Source organism: Mya arenaria, chromosome 7 (assembly GCF_026914265.1).
Source record: "Mya arenaria isolate MELC-2E11 chromosome 7, ASM2691426v1".
Taxonomy (NCBI): domain Eukaryota; kingdom Metazoa; phylum Mollusca; class Bivalvia; order Myida; family Myidae; genus Mya; species Mya arenaria.
This window is the reverse complement of record NC_069128.1, coordinates 26,541,585-26,559,688: the sequence shown is the minus strand read 5'-3', so window position 1 is coordinate 26,559,688 and position 18,104 is coordinate 26,541,585. Positions and strand designations below refer to the sequence as shown.

The following is an 18,104-nucleotide window of genomic DNA, read 5'->3' as shown; positions in this document are numbered from 1 at the left end:
AAAATGTTCGGTATACATGACGTTGTGGTAACGAAGGGAAGCAATCAGTGCTTCTTATTAATTGATTGTTTATTAATCATAAACTACCTATTAAAAAAGGATGATTTTTTTAATATAGAACGAAATAGCAGAACATGCAATTTATCCGATGTTAACCACGATGTAATAGGTGATGAATTTCACTATCATCTTCCGATGTTCATTTTTAAATTCAGATAGAAAAATATATTTTCGCTTATTATTACTATAATCCTAACACTTGATCAGCTTATGAATATAGTACAAATAAACTAACATTTTTAAGATTATCTTTATTCTGTAAAAAATAATGTTTTTGTTTAGATAATATTTTACGCCGGTGTTCCTTGTTCACATGATGTAATTTTATAATCAAAATAAGATGTCTCATTCTCCATCTTTGAACTTAAAAAAATGTACAGTTGTATATTCCACCTAACCCATTATCGTTATGATTTTGTTTTAAACATGTTTTAATGTTCATATTGTTTATTGCATTGTTTTGTCAGATGCTCAAAATGAGCATTGACTAATAATAAAACTTTCAAAATTTTATCACAATAATACTCTACCTTGTCTTGAAGAATACTGCAGCGGGTCTTAAAAAATGTTTTGAGTTTGAAAATCCGGTGCCAGTGGGCCTTACTGATTATTGTTGTACACTGTCTGAGAACGCTTTGTAATGACGAAATGTACTGTTTTCATACTTGGCCTGTTGTAACCTACTAAGGCTTCAAGTTTCACATAAATTTTGGCACATTTCATTTTTTTATTTCCTTAAATCAAAGTACTCCCGGTAGTATGGGAGTATGCCTGGCTTGGCGCCTGTGCTGTATGTTTTTCTAACCCCGTAATTTGAAAGCCAATTGAGTAAAAAGATTAAAACTCAAATATTTAATACAAAAACATATCATATCTATTTTCCTTAATTATAAAGTTACATGTTTTCAACAAGTCATGTCATAATTGAAAAAAATGCGAGTATTGTCAATCAAGTTTTTTTTTGCTTTATACATGTAGTATTAATCGATGCGATTAGGTTGTCATGACATCTTTAACCGTTTTGAACGATTACATTTTAAACTTTTACATGTGACGTAAATAAAAGAACTTGTTTTAAAACAAGACGCAGAATATATTTCAATTTCTTTTACTATGATTTGAATTGCGGAATGACGCAAATCCGCTGCTTATCTGAAACTCTGAAAGCGGATTGACCGTTCCTTTCCATCGGTAGTGACGTATCTAAGTGACGTCACGAGAATATGCAGTAGACGAGGTTGGCGGGGTTGAGATATTCCCCTGTTGAAAGCTTGCATGCGACTACCTTGGGCCATAGCAATGAGCTGGTGAACTTTGTGCACGAGCTAGTGTCTTCCTGGACGCTGAACCGGGTCGTGTTGTCTCCTAGCAAACCGCACCTGTAAGAGAAGAGGAAACGTCTGCTGTGCGTTCAGTAAATGTTTTTACAGCCTACTATACGTTCGCGAGTTGGTTCCCCGCTTGCAGTGTAAGCACTGCGAAGCAACAGGGTTACAAAACAAATCATTTTGCAAATGTTAGTTAAAATGAATGACTGTTAGCCTTATTTATACCCTTAAAAATTTAACCCAGGGCGGTAGTGCATTGTTACACCTGTTCGTATAATTACAACCTAATGAATGTATATACTGGTAGTTGATACTGAGCTAGTTTTCTGACGTGGTTGAACAGATCTTTCTGCACGGGAGATTGACTAGCCCTCAAATCAACGATTCCATTTGAAAGCAATAGAACACCAATAAACGACACCCTTTCCGTTCTTAAAACATTGACATTATTTGAAATAAAAATACGAAAGCGACCGTTGACAAATCCTCATACCTTGGTTTGGTGTAGAAGATAAAAAGTATTTTGGAATTTTTATTGGAGGCCTAACTTAACGCTAGGTATTTAAGTAACAATGGGACAAAGGACGCTCAGACAAAATATCTACCGACACAAATGTAGACCGGATATTTTCGCGTCATGCAGGCTATTGATGTTAGCTGAACGTCCACCCACCGCCTTGCAAGCGCCGTCCACGTTTGCCACATACTGGCCGTCTGACCGCTCGACCGGAAATACTTAAATAAAAAACATCTGTTCAAAGTTATTTACATTACTACATAGTGTTACAATTACTATATATAGCATGTGATGCATATTTATTATATTATGTTTATTCAAATATATGTTTAAAATTCCAGGTGCATTATAATAATATAATAAAAAGACACACAAACACAAGTGGTCAGAAATAATGAACTTTCTCAACGCGTACTTTGACCGGCCCATCTGCGTTCATTTCCCCGAAAATCCAATCAGATACGCAATTATTACTTATATTTACACCAATAGTTCATTGTTTCATTCAAGAGTTGTTAAAGAAATACTTCAGTTCATTTAAGAAACCCTTATATAGCAATTCTTCCTCACCCATTCTGTAAAATAAAACAACCCGACCAAAACAGGAAACAGTTTATCAAATTACGTCACAATAACGCGGGAAAAAAATAATCCTTTCAAAAAAAAATTTAATGTAAAATTGAAACTTCTCATAAATTTACACTTTCTTACCTGTCACCGAATCCGATGACCCAGATTCTATTTTTAACCGATAGTATCTAGACGCGCGGCAGTGGCCAACATGTAATCACATATTCGTGAACTCGTCGAAGTTAGAATTATTGCGTTTCTATGATTTTAATGGCGTAATTACGAAAATAACGCAGCTTTTATGCACTATAACAACCGCACAACATATCATGAATATATGCAGATCGTAGCTCTCTGTAGCTATTCAAGCAGATTATTTATGTAAATAAGGTCGGTGACCGCCAACGTTCTAACAGCGCTGGGGTTAATTCCGCTATGTACGCATTAAAGATGCACTCTTAATCCCAAATAAGGTTTACCGCAATTAATGGTGTTTTAATATTCCAAAAAGGATGAATCAATACAGAAAACATTGTTTTTTATGAAGGATACCGAGTTTAATTTGAAAAAGAAATGAGCATAAAACACGGTATTTCTACCGACAGTAAATCTTTTAGCCATCACCAATCATTTAATATTTTTTCGCTTTCTGCTATTAAATGCACGGTTACAATTTTGTTATCAGTAATGCTACAGCCTAACAATGACAAAAAATACATAAAAAGGTACACCAACTAATAAAAGACAGTTTAAATTGGAACTGAGACCAAACGCTATTATGCAAGCATTACATAAATCAAAACGTTGTTAAACGAACTTGACAACATTTATTTATAAGCATATTCTCACATATATAAAGCGCTTACCCGTCATGACGCTGTTGTTTCTAACCCATACGGAAGTGGATGCCTGGTCGCCACCAGAAACGAGCGTCGTGTTCAAGTCCAAAAAATGACGACACGAGTGATTGACGTCATCGTAACTTATCACGTGAGACTGGTTGCGTCCTTGGAGGCATGTGACCTTGGACCGCGACTTTGATTCTACATACCGACCGTAATTCATGCTGACCGTAACGTTCTTGATTCGGTAATATGACTCCCAGATATAGGATGGCGAAACGTCCGATGGTTTCGTTATTAGCATATCACCTAACATTATCACTATCAACGTTTCAATTTTCATGATGAAATTATATTTTTATTCAATGAAAACCTTAACGCTTAATATAAATATAACATCAACGGTATGATCAGTATAAAACTCTTTAAAATTAAACGAAAACAACGCACTGCGGTATTAATTTTAAGGCAAATGATCTGAAAATGGAAGCAAAACACAAATAACATAAAAATTGTCTTAACATAGAACCATCAGGCATTGTATTTTAGATATCAAAAGAAGCTTTCGCTCCCATCAATACACGTTGCGACACGGACGCTGGATGTCAATGAGATATTAATTAGGAAATGTGATGGTCGGCTGATATCAGTCGCAGGTAAGACGGTTAAGATAAGGCGACGACATGCGTGACTAGTCGCCTGAGAGGATATGTTTTTGCACCGGAAGTGTGCTCAAAACGTTCACTTTTCCCTCATCTCGACAAATATGAAATGTTAAAACTCATATTTTTTATAAAAAACAACAACTTGTAACGGATAGATAACAGATATCGATATGATCAGTTTTGTTAAATGAAACGGTGTTGGTTTCTTTACCGATATGACAAAGGCGTGCAGTAAACATATTACTTAAACGTAAAACGAAATGCGTTCATTAAAACAATAACCCACATCTTGAATCACATGTCACAGACAGAAAGCTATTGACACCATGAAGCTTCTTTTTTTGCTACCTCAAAGCCTGTCGCGTGTCGTGTTGGAATCGATTAAAGCCTGTCGATCCACATTTCAGTACGACAGAATGCAGTTGCAGCACTTTGGTGACATAAAATCCCGTGTTATACACAAGTTCTAACACATCACACCGCCGTAAAGGCCACGAAACACATGTCCGACAGGGCCGAGCATGGACAAATACCGCCCCGTGTACAGGAACAATCGGCCAGCAATATATGAACAAGTCTATATTTGACAATGAGCCCCGATGCGCAATAGCGGAAATATCTCCTAAAGGTATCCCTCCATATTCGCATCGAACTTCGATAAAAAAAAACGAATATAGGGATTGTACTTCTATACTCAGTGTAACTAATATATGCGCTAGGGATACTATGAGAGACTGCCCCAATATACTCAGTGGAACTAATATATGCGCTAGGGATACTATGAGAGACTGCCCCAATATACTCAGTGTAACTAATATATGCGCTAGGGATACTATGAGAGACTGCCCCAATATACTCAGTGGAACTAATATATGCGCTAGGGATACTATGAGAGACTGCCCCAGTATACTCAGTGGAACTAATATATGCGCTAGGGATACTATGAGAGACTGCCCCAATATACTCAGTGGAACTAATATATGCGCTAGGGATACTATGAGAGACTGCCCCAATATACTCAGTGGAACTAATATATGCGCTAGGGATACTATGAGAGACTGCCCCAGTATACTCAGTGGAACTAATATATGCGCTAGGGATACTATGAGAGACTGCCCCAGTATACTCAGTGGAACTAATATATGCGCTAGGGATACTATGAGAGACTGCCCCAATATACTCAGTGGAACTAATATATGCGCTAGGGATACTATGAGAGACTGCCCCAGTATACTCAGTGGAACTAATATATGCGCTAGGGATACTATGAGTATACTCAGTGGAACTAATATATGCGCTAGGGATACTATGAGAGACTGCCCCAGTATACTCAGTGGAACTAATATATGCGCTAGGGATACTATGAGTATACTCAGTGGAACTAATATATGCGCTAGGGATACTATGAGAGACTGCCCCAGTATACTCAGTGGAACTAATATATGCGCTAGGGATACTATGAGAGACTGCCCCAGTATACTCAGTGGAACTAATATATGCGCTAGGGATACTATGAGAGACTGCCCCAGTATACTCAGTGGAACTAATATATGCGCTAGGGATACTATGAGAGACTGCCCCAATATACTCAGTGGAACTAGGGATACTATGAGAGACTGCCCCAATATACTCAGTGGAACTAATATATGCGCTAGGGATACTATGAGAGACTGCCCCAGTATACTCAGTGGAACTAATATATGCGCTAGGGATACTATGAGAGACTGCCCCAGTATACTCAGTGGAACTAATATATGCGCTAGGGATACTATGAGAGACTGCCCCAGTATACTCAGTGGAACTAATATATGCGCTAGGGATACTATGAGAGACTGCCCCAATATACTCAGTGGAACTAATATATGCGCTAGGGATACTATGAGAGACTGCCCCAATATACTCAGTGGAACTAATATATGCGCTAGGGATACTATGAGAGACTGCCCCAATATACTCAGTGGAACTAATATATGCGCTAGGGATACTATGAGAGACTGCCCCAATATACTCAGTGGAACTAATATATGCGCTAGGGATACTATGAGAGACTGCCCCAATTACAAATTCGGTTGATTCATAAAACATAAAAATAAACGAACAATGTAGTTATAAGTCAACATAGAAAACAATTCGAAGTTGTTTTGAATATTGCATCTTATACGACGAATGTGACTCCTTTCTCTCGACGAGTGTGCGGCGTATCGGTTAAATCATTGACGTTACGTTCAAGCAACGGCACGCTTGAATTCCCAAGTAGCGCATTTGACGGCGACGTGTATAAATGCGCGTGTAAAATCCGGCTTCCGGGCCCCGCTTCGTATATATAACACCCAGCGTCTGATACCTTCGCTTTCACGTGAGTTAGGAGTACCATCCCCTTCGAAGGTAAGAGCAAGTTTTGACCGTTCAAAAAATGCAATATGTGTTGATTAGGATAATTTACTATTATATTTTGTATGTGTACTTTGTGCTTGTTAGTCGTAGCAGTAGCAGCAGCAGCAGCAGCAGCAGCTGTAGTAGTAGTAGTAGAAGTAGTAGTAGTAGTAGTAGTAGTGGTGGTGGTGGTGGTGGTGGTGGCGGTGGCGGTGGCAGTGGCAGTAGCAGTAGCAGCAGCAGCAGCAGCAGCAGCAGTAGTAGTAGTAGTAGTAGTAGTAGTAGTAGTAGGCAATAGTTAGATGATAATGATAACACGGCAATACTATGATGATAATGCGACAGTACGATAATGAAAACGCGACAGTACGATGATGATAACGCGACAGTACGATAATGAAAACGCGACAGTACGATGATGATAAAGCGACAGTACGCTAATGAAAACGCGACAATACCATGATTTTAACGCGATAGTACGATGATGATAACGCGACAATACGATAATGAAACGCGACGATACGATAATGAAAACGCGACAGTACGATACTACGATAACGAAAACGCGATATTCAGTTTATTATTTACCTTACTAATTATTCCTATTTTCGGTTTCAATTGGATTTGAATTTACCGCTATCTGTCAAATGTCAAAATATGGAATGGCTTGCGCGTATATGTTACGTATTATTGTGTATTGAAGTCAATGGAGGCTTCTTCAGCGAAAAGTCAGAAGTTACAGAATTCACTTTATTGAGCAGAATAGGAAAAATTGTTTCACAGCAAAATAAACAAATTGCTCATACGAAAACAATTATTTAATGTCACAGCACAAAATAAAAAACAACATAAACGGTAGATTTTTTACGAGTATAAACAAATCGTATTGGAGAAGAACGTTTTAAGATATATTTATCTTTCGTTCTAATCCTTTTCTAGATTGTACATGTGTTTTCTGTTTGTCTTTATGTTATGTTTGTATACGCTAAAGAATAAAATATGTTTAAACTAAATCGTATTTTCGTTAAGAAGTAACGCAGCCATTTTAACAAAAAAAGTAAATGTTCGTTGGTTTTCTGAAACAATCATTAGATGCCGAACTGAGGGAAGTTTGTGAGTCACTCGTTTTTACTATTGATGACGCGAACTCGCCTTCTTTTTTGTAGCTGCTCATGTTCATGATAATGTAACAATTCATGATTTTCGAATTGGCAAACAACTTATTGTCTAGATAGATCGGAAGTGTTCTCTGCTTCGTGTTTATCCTCATGTTTCTTTGAACATCATGTTCCTGAATATTTACATACTACTGGTGGCGCGAGTAAAATTAGGTAATGCTATGTATCTAAAAGTTGACAGGTTGTACCAGTTATTTTTGTCACGCTATTTTTAGCGACGCGAAAGTAGTTCCTGGACGACATACCGTATTAGCATAATACGGAATCAGAAAACGACAGTATGGTGATACGGATTTTTCAATACGACCTGCTGTATCTCCCCACAACACAAGACCACACTCTTGTGTAACATCGTGCCAACGAGAGCGATTAATATAATGTTGCAATGGCGTGATTCACAATTCATAAACAAAACTGACTACTCATGCGGTTTGTTTTCTGTATTTTCAGTTCCCCGCCCGTCCTACCGCTGTACAGCCGCCATGTTGAATCACGTGATCTGCTTTCTATGTGTTGCCCTGCCGTTGTCATTCGCCATGCCACAACCATCTGGTTCGTACTCACTTCTGGCCAAATTTTCCGGAAGTTTGTGACACATAAATCATTCAGGTTTACCAAAACTTATAGTCTAGGACGTAAATATCAACTAATTATACTATTTTGTGTACGGTCTAGAACACAGGCGAGCGATGTCTGGCCTTTAACTATTAATCTTTGGCAAACCTAAAACCATATTTAACACCATGACACATACACCAGAAATGAACAAACAATTTAGGTCTCAACTTTGAAATCTCTCAATGTAATATGTGTAAAGTGATGAAGCTCTTTGTGAAATCGAGGTTGTAAACAAATGATCATTTCAAGAGCAAAACTTGTAATTTCTCACAGGTGCAATAGACATTGATCTCGATGCAAAAATATCATGATCAAAGAAAGTTGTTGGAAACATAAAAAAATGCAAAATATAAATGGTACAGTGTCCCTAGATTAAAGCGTTTTTAGAAATGAAAAGTCATTTGTATGTATAACATTGCGATAAGTTTACATTACCAAATGATACTGGGAATTAAACATAAAGGATATATATGTGGTTAAATTTAGAGAAATAAATGAAAATAAGTATACTTTCTATGCTTAAGCCGTAAGAACATCTTGAAGTTCTAGTATGGTTTTAAAAATATATCATTTATTTTATAATTAATTAAAAATACGATGTACTTAAAATGCTTCTGTAATACGGACCCTGTTGTAATTTTAACATCCGCTCAATGCATTTTACAGTCTGTTTATTCAAACAATTGTATTCTTGCTAATTGATGACAATGCAATCATGTGAATTTTATTTTAAATATCACACATGCTGATGTTTGATAACAAAAAGTACCATTGAACTTTTTATAATTACTTTGAATTTCCTTTTTGTTGATGCTTCTTGGTTTGTGCACTGTGCTGTTTGTAGAGTTGTGTGCTGTTCTATGTTTCTTGTTTGTGAATTTGTGTTCTATGTCTTTGGCGTTGCCCATTGCCACTAAACCGGGTTTATGTTTAAACTTTTTGCTACTGAGCATGTTTCTGTAGCTTTTTGCATATAAATTGTATTCATAATACATCTAAAGTCATTACCTAACCTCATTTTCTTAGGTTTAGTATCCCACTGGTCATTTTCATATATGATATGATAACTGAATACTATTTAAAATACTTAATTTTCATTCATTTTATGTAATACACAAAAAAATATGTCATAACACTATTTTTTAATATTTTGAACATGAACATATCAGGAAATTGACCTTAGTTAAGAAATGCCTATAAATGGTTTATGAATACCAGCTCAGTTTGTATTATCATACCCCATATAAATTGGAAGAGAACAGAATTTCCCAAATTTATTCAAACCTTGCGTCACACTTAACTCAGAATTAAATACTTTATAATTGTAAGTTTTACAGCAACTGCGATTTTTATGTACTATAGTTATCTTGTCGTCTGTCCGTCCATCCGTCCTTTCCCACTGTTTTCGATCAATATCTGAAGAACGCATAGGCCAAGGGTTTTCAAACTGGCAGGTTAGTCATGACCAGAGACCTTTTTAGGTCAATTGTATAAATGGCAATGTCGTCGTAATATTAATATTATCTACAGCTGAAAATCCGTTTCCGATCAATATATGAAGAACGCTTAGGCTTAGGGATCTTCAATCGAGGTAACATAAGTTGAAAGTCGGTTTACATTTAATACCTAAAGAACGCTTTGGCTCAGGGCCCCCGAACTTGGTAGTATACATGGTCATGCCAAAAAGATGAACAACATTAATTATGAGGTCGGTGGATCAAAGGTTAAATTGGTGGTAACCTTAAGCTGAAAATCGGTTTCTGATTAATATATGAAGAATGCTATGATCCGAGGACCTCACAATTTGTTGGCAGGTTAGTCATGAACAGCAGATGAACCCCATTGCTTTTGTGGTTTTAATGGAACCAAAAGACTGAAGGCGGGGCTCCGTAAGCGGCGTAGACTGCTTTATGTTTTAAAAAGTGAAGAAATAGTGACGCTATCTTTGTTTGAAGTCTTCATTGGGAGCAAATTGTTGCCTTCCGACGTAGCGTTTATGACGCAATTTGTCAAGTGGTATACACACACTGATGACGCAATTTGTCACGTGGTATACACACACTGGTATTAAAAACGCATTCCTCAGGTTCTTCAGGTTAATCGTTGTTAACAAAATGATTTCGTTTTAATATGGTTTACTCGTAATATTTAATTTAGCTTACAATAGATACATCGCAGCGGCGTAGCTAGGCCTGAATACAACTTGTAGGCCCGATGGTTCTATGTGAGTTCGGGGACTTTTAAATGTGCATTAAACTCACTTAATAATGTTTGCAATGATTACAATCAAGCAATACACCCTGCACGTTGTTTAAATAAACACCAAACTTTGGTTGAGTTGTTCAAAGTGTTCGAGTAGCTATTGGTTTTTATTGCATTTTTGGGTTATTTAAATTTTGTCATTTTTCAAAAAACTGGTAGGCCCAGGCCTACAAGGCCTATTTGTAGCTACGCCACTGTTGGGATTGTAAAGTACTGGTTAAAGATTACATTTAGTGACGATTTGAAGTATTATAAAATTATATACGAAATTAAAAAAAAGCCTGATGCTTCCACATTGCTTGTTGTGGGTAACATTACTTCAACATGTATTGTGGGTAACATTACTTCAACATGTATTGTGGGTAACATTACTTCAACATGTATTGTGGGTAACATTACTTCAACATGTATTGTGGGTAACATTACTTCAACATGTATTGTCATCATTAGGATTTTATGATGTATGGCTAGCTCTGGGTTTTAATAACGTAAATGTTTTTGTTATAGTTTTTTAAACAACGTTATAGTGATACAAAATACAAAACTGGAATGCCAGAATTGAAAAATCACCACGTAGCACTTTCTAAAATACATTGTTTCCTTTGGCTTTCAGAATGAAAAATGTAACCTATGTAATAATTTATCTGTACCGATGACTTGGATACTTCTTTCATCTCTTAATATGTCTATTGAAACCGGTAGATGCCATCGTCCAAACTGTATCCCTCGTGAAGACAGGAAGTATATAACATGCAATAAATTGGAAGACGAATACCACTTTTTGATGTAATTTAATTTATATACCGACCTCCGTAAAATAATTCCTAAACAATACTGGTCCAGTCCTAGTATGAATAAACTTAAGCAACTATTCGAAAGAACTTATATTAGTTTCTAAACTCAGAAAGTTAAGTACATATTACTAAAACCTTTTAAAATAGGATTTAGATTACAAAGATCACTTTTATTTGTCAGTATATTGTTATATCATGTGATGTTACATTTACAGTTTATGTATTGAAACAAATGCTGTAATTGTAGTGTTACAAAATTAACACATTCTTAAAGCTCGAATCTTAAAGTAATTCATTTGCCCTACTTGCTATGTCATGGTAAATGTTAATTTGTGTATCTTGTTTTCCATATATCCTTGTTCACTGAAAGCTGTAAGCATGTGACCAAGTTTTATTATTATCAAGGCATATAATACAGTGCGTGTGTGTACCACGTGATAAATTACGTCATATATGCTACGTCGGAAGGCAAGATTTTGCTTAGAATGAAAACATAAAACAATGATATCTTTTTTTTTTTTATTACTCCATTTTAAATAGAACGAAGGGCAGTCTATATGCCGCTTAAAGAACCCCGCCTTCGTTTAATTGCCGGAGTTTGATAAGGTGATTAGTTTCATCAAACACTTCCACAAACCTGTTTCCAAAATAATGTTTTGACAGTGCTCAGTCAGACGGCCGTTTTGTGAGAAGGTTTGTCGAAGTCTTTACAGAAACTCTCAATCAAATGCGACTGCGTTGTGTTTCATTTAAAATAGTGAAGAATTAGTGATGTTATCTTAGGTTAAGGTCTTCATTCGAAGCAAATTGTTGCCTTCCGACGTAGCATTTATGACGCAATTTATCACGTGGTATACACACACTGATGACGCAATTTATCACGTGGTATATACACACACACACACACACACACACACTGTAAATTACATGTGATACAACTGCTGATAAACAACAAAGAAACAGTTCAAACAACAAATGACAGTGCTATGTACTCAAACAAATGACATTATGGCAGACTAAAGAAAATATTAGAAATTTATTATGCAACGCGGCCGCATCAAATAAACGCGATGTACATTTGATTCAAATCAATTGCCATAACTCCAGATAACTTATTTGCTTTAACTAATAATCGATCGTTGCTACAATCCTTTGGCTCGGTAATGAGACATGGTGGGTGTTATATGTTCAACTGTGCATGGGTGTTGGCGATCAAAGTAAACGAGTCTTTTATTTCAAGGCGATGGCTCGAAGATGGGCGGTGGAATGTCGCCAGCTGATTGTCCGCCTGGTATGATGGCAGAGATGACCAACATGGGCAAAGGCAGTAATATGATGATGACTGATGTTGCCAATGGCGGAAACATGATGGCAAGTGGTGGCGACACGATGATGGCAGAGATGGCCAACGGTGGTAATATGATGACCAACGGTGGGAATATGATTATGGAAATGGTCAACGCTGGTAAAAGGATGATGGCAGAGATGACCAACGGTGGTAATATGATGGCCAACGCTGGCGGTATGATGGCCAACGGTGGTAACATGATGGCCAACGGTGGTAACATGAAAATGGCAGAGATGGCAAACGGTGGTAACATGATGGCCAACGCTGGTAACATGATGATGGCAGAGATGACCAACGGTGGTAATATGATGGCAAACGGTGGTAACATGATGGCCAACGCTGGTAGCATGATGGCCAAAGGCGGTAACATGATGACCACCGGTGGTAACATGATGGCCAACGGTGGTAATATGATGGGCAACGGTGGTAGCATGATGGGCAACGGTGGTAGCATGAAAATGGCAGAGATGGCCAACGGTGGTAATATGATGGCCAACGGTGGTAATATGATGGCCAACGCTGGTAATATGATAGCTAACGGTGGAAGTATGATGCCCAACGCTGGTAACATGATGCCCGACGCTGGTAATATGATGCCTAACGCTGGTAATATGATGGCCAACGCTGATAGTATGGCTATGATGGCCAACGGTGGTAAAAGGATGATGCCAATGGAAATGGGCAATGGTGGAAACAACAACATGATGATGCCAATGGACATGAACAATGGTGGTGGTGGTAACAACATGATGATGATGCCTATGGAAATGGGCAAAGGCGGTAACAACATGATGATGCCAATGGGAATGGGCAATGGCGGTAACAACATGATGATGCCAATGGACATGGGCAAAGGCGGTAACAACATGATGATGCCAATGGACATGGGCAAAGGCGGTAACAACATGATGATGCCAATGGACATGGGCAAAGGCGGTAACAACATGATGATGCCAATGGAAATGGGCAGTGGTGGTAACAACATGATGATGCCAATGGAAATGGGCAATGGTGGTAACAACATGATGATGTCAATGGACATGGGCAATGGCGGTAACAACATGATGATGATGCCTATGGAAATGGGCAAAGGCGGTAACAACATGATGATGCCAGATGCAAACGGAGGCAACATGATGACCAGTGGTAACATGATGATGATGCCCGATATGGCCAACGGCATCAACGGCGGAGGAAACATGATAGCAAATGGCGGTAGTATGATGGGACCAGATTGTCCACCAGGCCAGCAGATGACTCAAGGAAACAAAGGGAAAATGAATTAATTGAATCTTGTACTTTAATCTTGTGATTTATATTGTTATGCTACATTTTCAGGTTTGAATTTGTTATACGCGATTATCTATTCTTCAGGAGAAATACAATTATTATTATTATTATTATTATTGAGACTTGTTTCGTTTTTATTAAATATCGTATAAAGAAATCTAAAGATGTTCAATAATAGATTGTGTTACCAAATTGCTTCGAAAAATCTTAACTGGTGATTCTGTAATGAGTGGTCATTAACTGCAGCTAACCCCCAGTCAGACTAGTGGAGCTGGTGGATCAAACACCATTGACCCAGAATTAATAATTACCGCATGGTCATTTTTCTATACAGAATAGAATAAAAGCGCTTAAAGCGTTGAAAGGCGTTTGGTCTATTACGTTTTGTAAGTATAATCATGTAATGCCGGATAAAACGGAGTGTGTGAATAGTTCTGCTTGTCCTAGTAATTTCGACTCAGAGTATTGAGCTTGTTGCATATGCATTAACCACTGATATAAGTATGTTTTTTTTTTGTCCAGGAGCGGGATAGGTTGAGGGCAATATTTAGATACTAATCAGGTTATCTAAATACTACTAGATTTTGCTGATATTATCAGCAACAGTATAGCGTACAAACTACAAAGGCATTGTTGATACCGTGGTTGGGTCTATCCCTACACCTATAGCCTATAGGTAACCATCCAAATAAATATATATTTGCCAGTAAGTGATGTAAATGAACACGAAAAAGCGCTATGGATTTTGTTTAGATATCGAATGTTTTATATAATGTATGTGAACAGCATGATACACAATATGGTTATTAAAAGGAAAACGCATAAGCAATAAAAAAAAAACATTATGCACAGGTCATATCATCGGGGAAACATTTCGCTATGTCTTGGGAAACATTTGCTCCCAAGTGTTGTTCATGTCATATAAACGCAGCTTTTGATTTGCTCCCGTGGGTGTTTATTCATATAAACGCCACAACTGTTTTGCTCCGACCCCCTCCCCCGGCCACCCTATCCCCTGAGTATCTCATGCCAAATAAACGAGCTTGAGAGTTTAGTTTCTTAAAACACTTCGACAAACATTTTCACAAAACGGCTGTTTGACGGAGCACTGTCAAAACCAGGGGGTCCAACGTGTTTTGTGTTTGCCGAATTTTAAGTGAGGGAATTGTGTGAAGCTGAATAAAATGGCGGCGTTTGAAGGAATTTCGGTGTTTCAGGAAGGTATTTTTTACTTTATAAGTAAGTTACATCACCTTTCTCGCAATATAAATACACCTACCCGGAGACCACACGTGTAAGCGTCTCTCGGTTTTTTAACTTTTGTTTGTAGAGGCCTATACAAAAAAGTTATTGAATGTATAAGCTGAGCGATTGATTGTTTACAAAGTGAAAATAGAAAATTGCGTGACTTGAAACTGTGTTTTCAGTCCAAGTTTACCATTATTGTACCTATTTTAGCTATTTGTTATTGAATTTTTGCATTATTTATCTTTTCGACGGCTAGTGCACTTACATGGACACTATACGGCCGATTTTTTTTATGTTTAAACACTTTTTATGTTGGGCGACGAAGTTTTATGCAGATTTTGTGTGAAGCATAATCAGAATATGCATGCATTAATAAAAGTGTAATTAAGACACGAGCTGTAACACATGTTTATATTTATAACAAAATCAAATTTAAACGTACCGTGTATTTGTTATGCGAAGTTACTTGTATATAGTATTCTAGCAATTCATCTATATGTACTCGGAAATTCAATTATTACTCGGTATATCAATGTAAGAACTCTTGATGCAACATGAACGTCCCGCGATACGGCAAATACAATGAATGCAATATTTTTTTCAGTCTGATATTATCTTACCAACGGAAATACATTTTAAAACAGTTGAAGTCTACTAATCCCCCACCCCACCAACCCCGGCAGTTGTCTGGCAATGGATTTTGGGCACAACGCTGAATAACAAAATATATGTATGAAATAAAATATGATATAATAATAAAGCACAATGACTTATTTTCACTGAAATGTACTGATATTTATGTTGTCTAACCTTGTCCAAAATAAAGAGTATATAGTATTCTTATTTATGCAGGATAATAGAAAGTTTCTCTTCGTATAAGCCTGTGATTTGAATATGTATTTTTTCTAGATCGTGCTCCCTGCGGACGGATTTACTTTTATAGTTAAAGTCAACTTAAGGGATATGCAAATCAAACGAATTCATCACACAATAATATATTGAAATGTCCACACTTTCATTATTTTAACGCCACCCATATTATGCCTTGACAAATATTAATACGATGTCCGCCGAGAACCCTGCGTCGGCGTGGAATCATTTAAGGCAATCTGACTGTTCGTTAACAGTCAAATAACTATTTCACAAGATTCATATGACATTTTAGCAAGAAAACACATTTAAAAACGTTTGAGTTGACTAAAGAAATGTAATTTCGTCCGCAGAATACACGATCTAGAAAAATACTTATTCCAGTTTTAGGCATAAGCTTTTACGAAGAGTAACCTTCAGAAATCAAGCATCACCGTGTATACAATGAATACATAACTGTTCGTTGCGCTATTGCCTGTTATGGAGCTTTGTCGAAAATAGTGTAAACAATGAAAAATACTTTGTTTGTTGACGTTTTCATTAACCGCATGAAATCATGTCAGCAAGTGACGTGACGTACGTTTCTGCAATTGAATTAATGTCGTGTTAATTGAAGAGATTCATGAATACTGGCTTATGAACACTGCTACACTGCATTTACCTCATCCTGAGAATTTCGCTGTTAATTCACTTAAAACTTAGAAAAACAACAGTAATTGAACTATATTTACTCATTATAGTTTACCTCTTGTTCCACGTTTCGGTCTGTACAAGTCTGCTTCGTAAATGTATTTTACAGATATGGTAAAGTTATAACTAAGGGATATTACTGTTCATTTTTACACTAGATGCAACTAATTATTCCATCTTGACAGGTATAAGACATTTATATATCCGGGTATATTACGATATAATGATACTCAACATTTTATTCTAGACCCTGTAAGACTACCTAAACATTGGTACACGTATTTCAGTGAACATAAGTTATTGACCGCTGTGAAGTGCTTATTCCCTCAACATCGTCGATGAGTTCAAAGTGGCTTTGGGGTCCTCCCACACGAAAAATTTATCTTTGGTCAGTGTAAAATGGTGTATTTTAGAGTATTCAATGTTGCTAAAACAGTACACAAGTGTATCTGGTGAGTAATTTTGCATGATAAATTCGCGGTACGTTCTTAATGGGTAAAAAGTTTATTATAAATATTAATATGTGTTACAGCTCGTGACTTAATAACACTTATTAAAGCACGCTTAATCTGATTCTGCTTCACACAAAAACTGCATAAAACTTCGTCGCCCATCATAAAAGGTGTTTAAACATAAAAAATCGGCCGTATAGTGCCCATGTAATTGCACTAGCCGTCGAAAAGATAAATAATGCAAAAATTCAATAACAAATAGCTAAAATAGGTACAAGAATGGTATACTTGGACTGAAAACACAGTTTCAAGTCACGCATTTTTCCATTTTCACTTTGTAAACAATCAATCGCTCAGCTTATACATTCAATAACTTTTTTGTATAGGCCTTTAGAAACAAAAGTTAAAAAAGGTGAAAATACCTTCCTGAAACACCGAAATTCCTTCCAACGCCGCCATTTTATTCTGCTTCACACAATTCACTTAAAATTCGGCAAACACAAAACACGTTGGACCCCCTGCAAAACATTATTTTGGAAACAACACAGGGTGCATAACCGTTCACAAGCTGGTTACATTCCCGTTTAGTTTCATCACTGTCTCATATAATTTTTCGCGATATGTGCACGACGCAAGATTGCATGCTTTATAGGCTATTTAAACAGTCAGAACTATTTGTTTATCAAAACATATATATTTTTTTATTGTTACATTAAAATCATTCAATAGTTTTAGTATTTATATTTTATCTTTTAAAAATAATTGTTCAATAATTTGCATCATGTGAAAGCTGTGTTTTAGTAACGGAACATACATAATTTAATTGTCTATGTGGACAGCGTACTTTTAAATTATATGTGTTTCGATTCAAAATGATGCAATTATTGAACAATTTGTTTTTTGTCAATTTAATTACCTCTGTGAACATATGTACGGACTGTCCGATAGCTCAGTGGTAGAGCGTTGGCCTCGGTGCGGAATGTCGGGGGACCTTTTGCA

General features: G+C 36.8%; 2 protein-coding genes across 2 annotated transcripts; one reads left to right on the top strand and one right to left on the bottom strand.

Moving 5' to 3' along the window:
• Nucleotides 1-1,273: 1,273 nt before the first annotated feature.
• Nucleotides 1,274-3,540, bottom strand: LOC128241035 (uncharacterized). The gene is made up of 3 exons (XM_052958020.1): nucleotides 3,342-3,540; nucleotides 1,994-2,123; nucleotides 1,274-1,439 (listed from the first exon to the last, which is right to left on the bottom strand). Exons 1-3 carry the CDS (start codon nucleotides 3,538-3,540, stop codon nucleotides 1,274-1,276), a joined length of 495 nt encoding a protein of 164 aa, XP_052813980.1.
• An 8,921-nt stretch (nucleotides 3,541-12,461) lies between these two features.
• Nucleotides 12,462-13,841, top strand: LOC128241034 (uncharacterized transmembrane protein DDB_G0289901-like). Its single transcript, XM_052958019.1, has one exon. It carries the CDS (start codon nucleotides 12,462-12,464, stop codon nucleotides 13,839-13,841), a length of 1,380 nt encoding a protein of 459 aa, XP_052813979.1.
• Nucleotides 13,842-18,104: the final 4,263 nt, after the last annotated feature.

Coding starts and splice junctions, on each gene's coding strand:
- LOC128241034 (XM_052958019.1), top strand. CDS start 12,462: ATGGGCGGTGGAATGTCGCCAGCTGATTGTCCGCCTGGTATGATGGCA.
- LOC128241035 (XM_052958020.1), bottom strand. CDS start 3,540: ATGAATTACGGTCGGTATGTAGAATCAAAGTCGCGGTCCAAGGTCACA. Junction 2,124..3,341: donor AAACAACAGCGTCATGACGG/GTAAGCGCTTTA, acceptor TTTTTATTTAAG/TATTTCCGGTCGAGCGGTCA. Junction 1,440..1,993: donor TCCGGTCTACATTTGTGTCG/GTAGATATTTTG, acceptor CTTCTCTTACAG/GTGCGGTTTGCTAGGAGACA.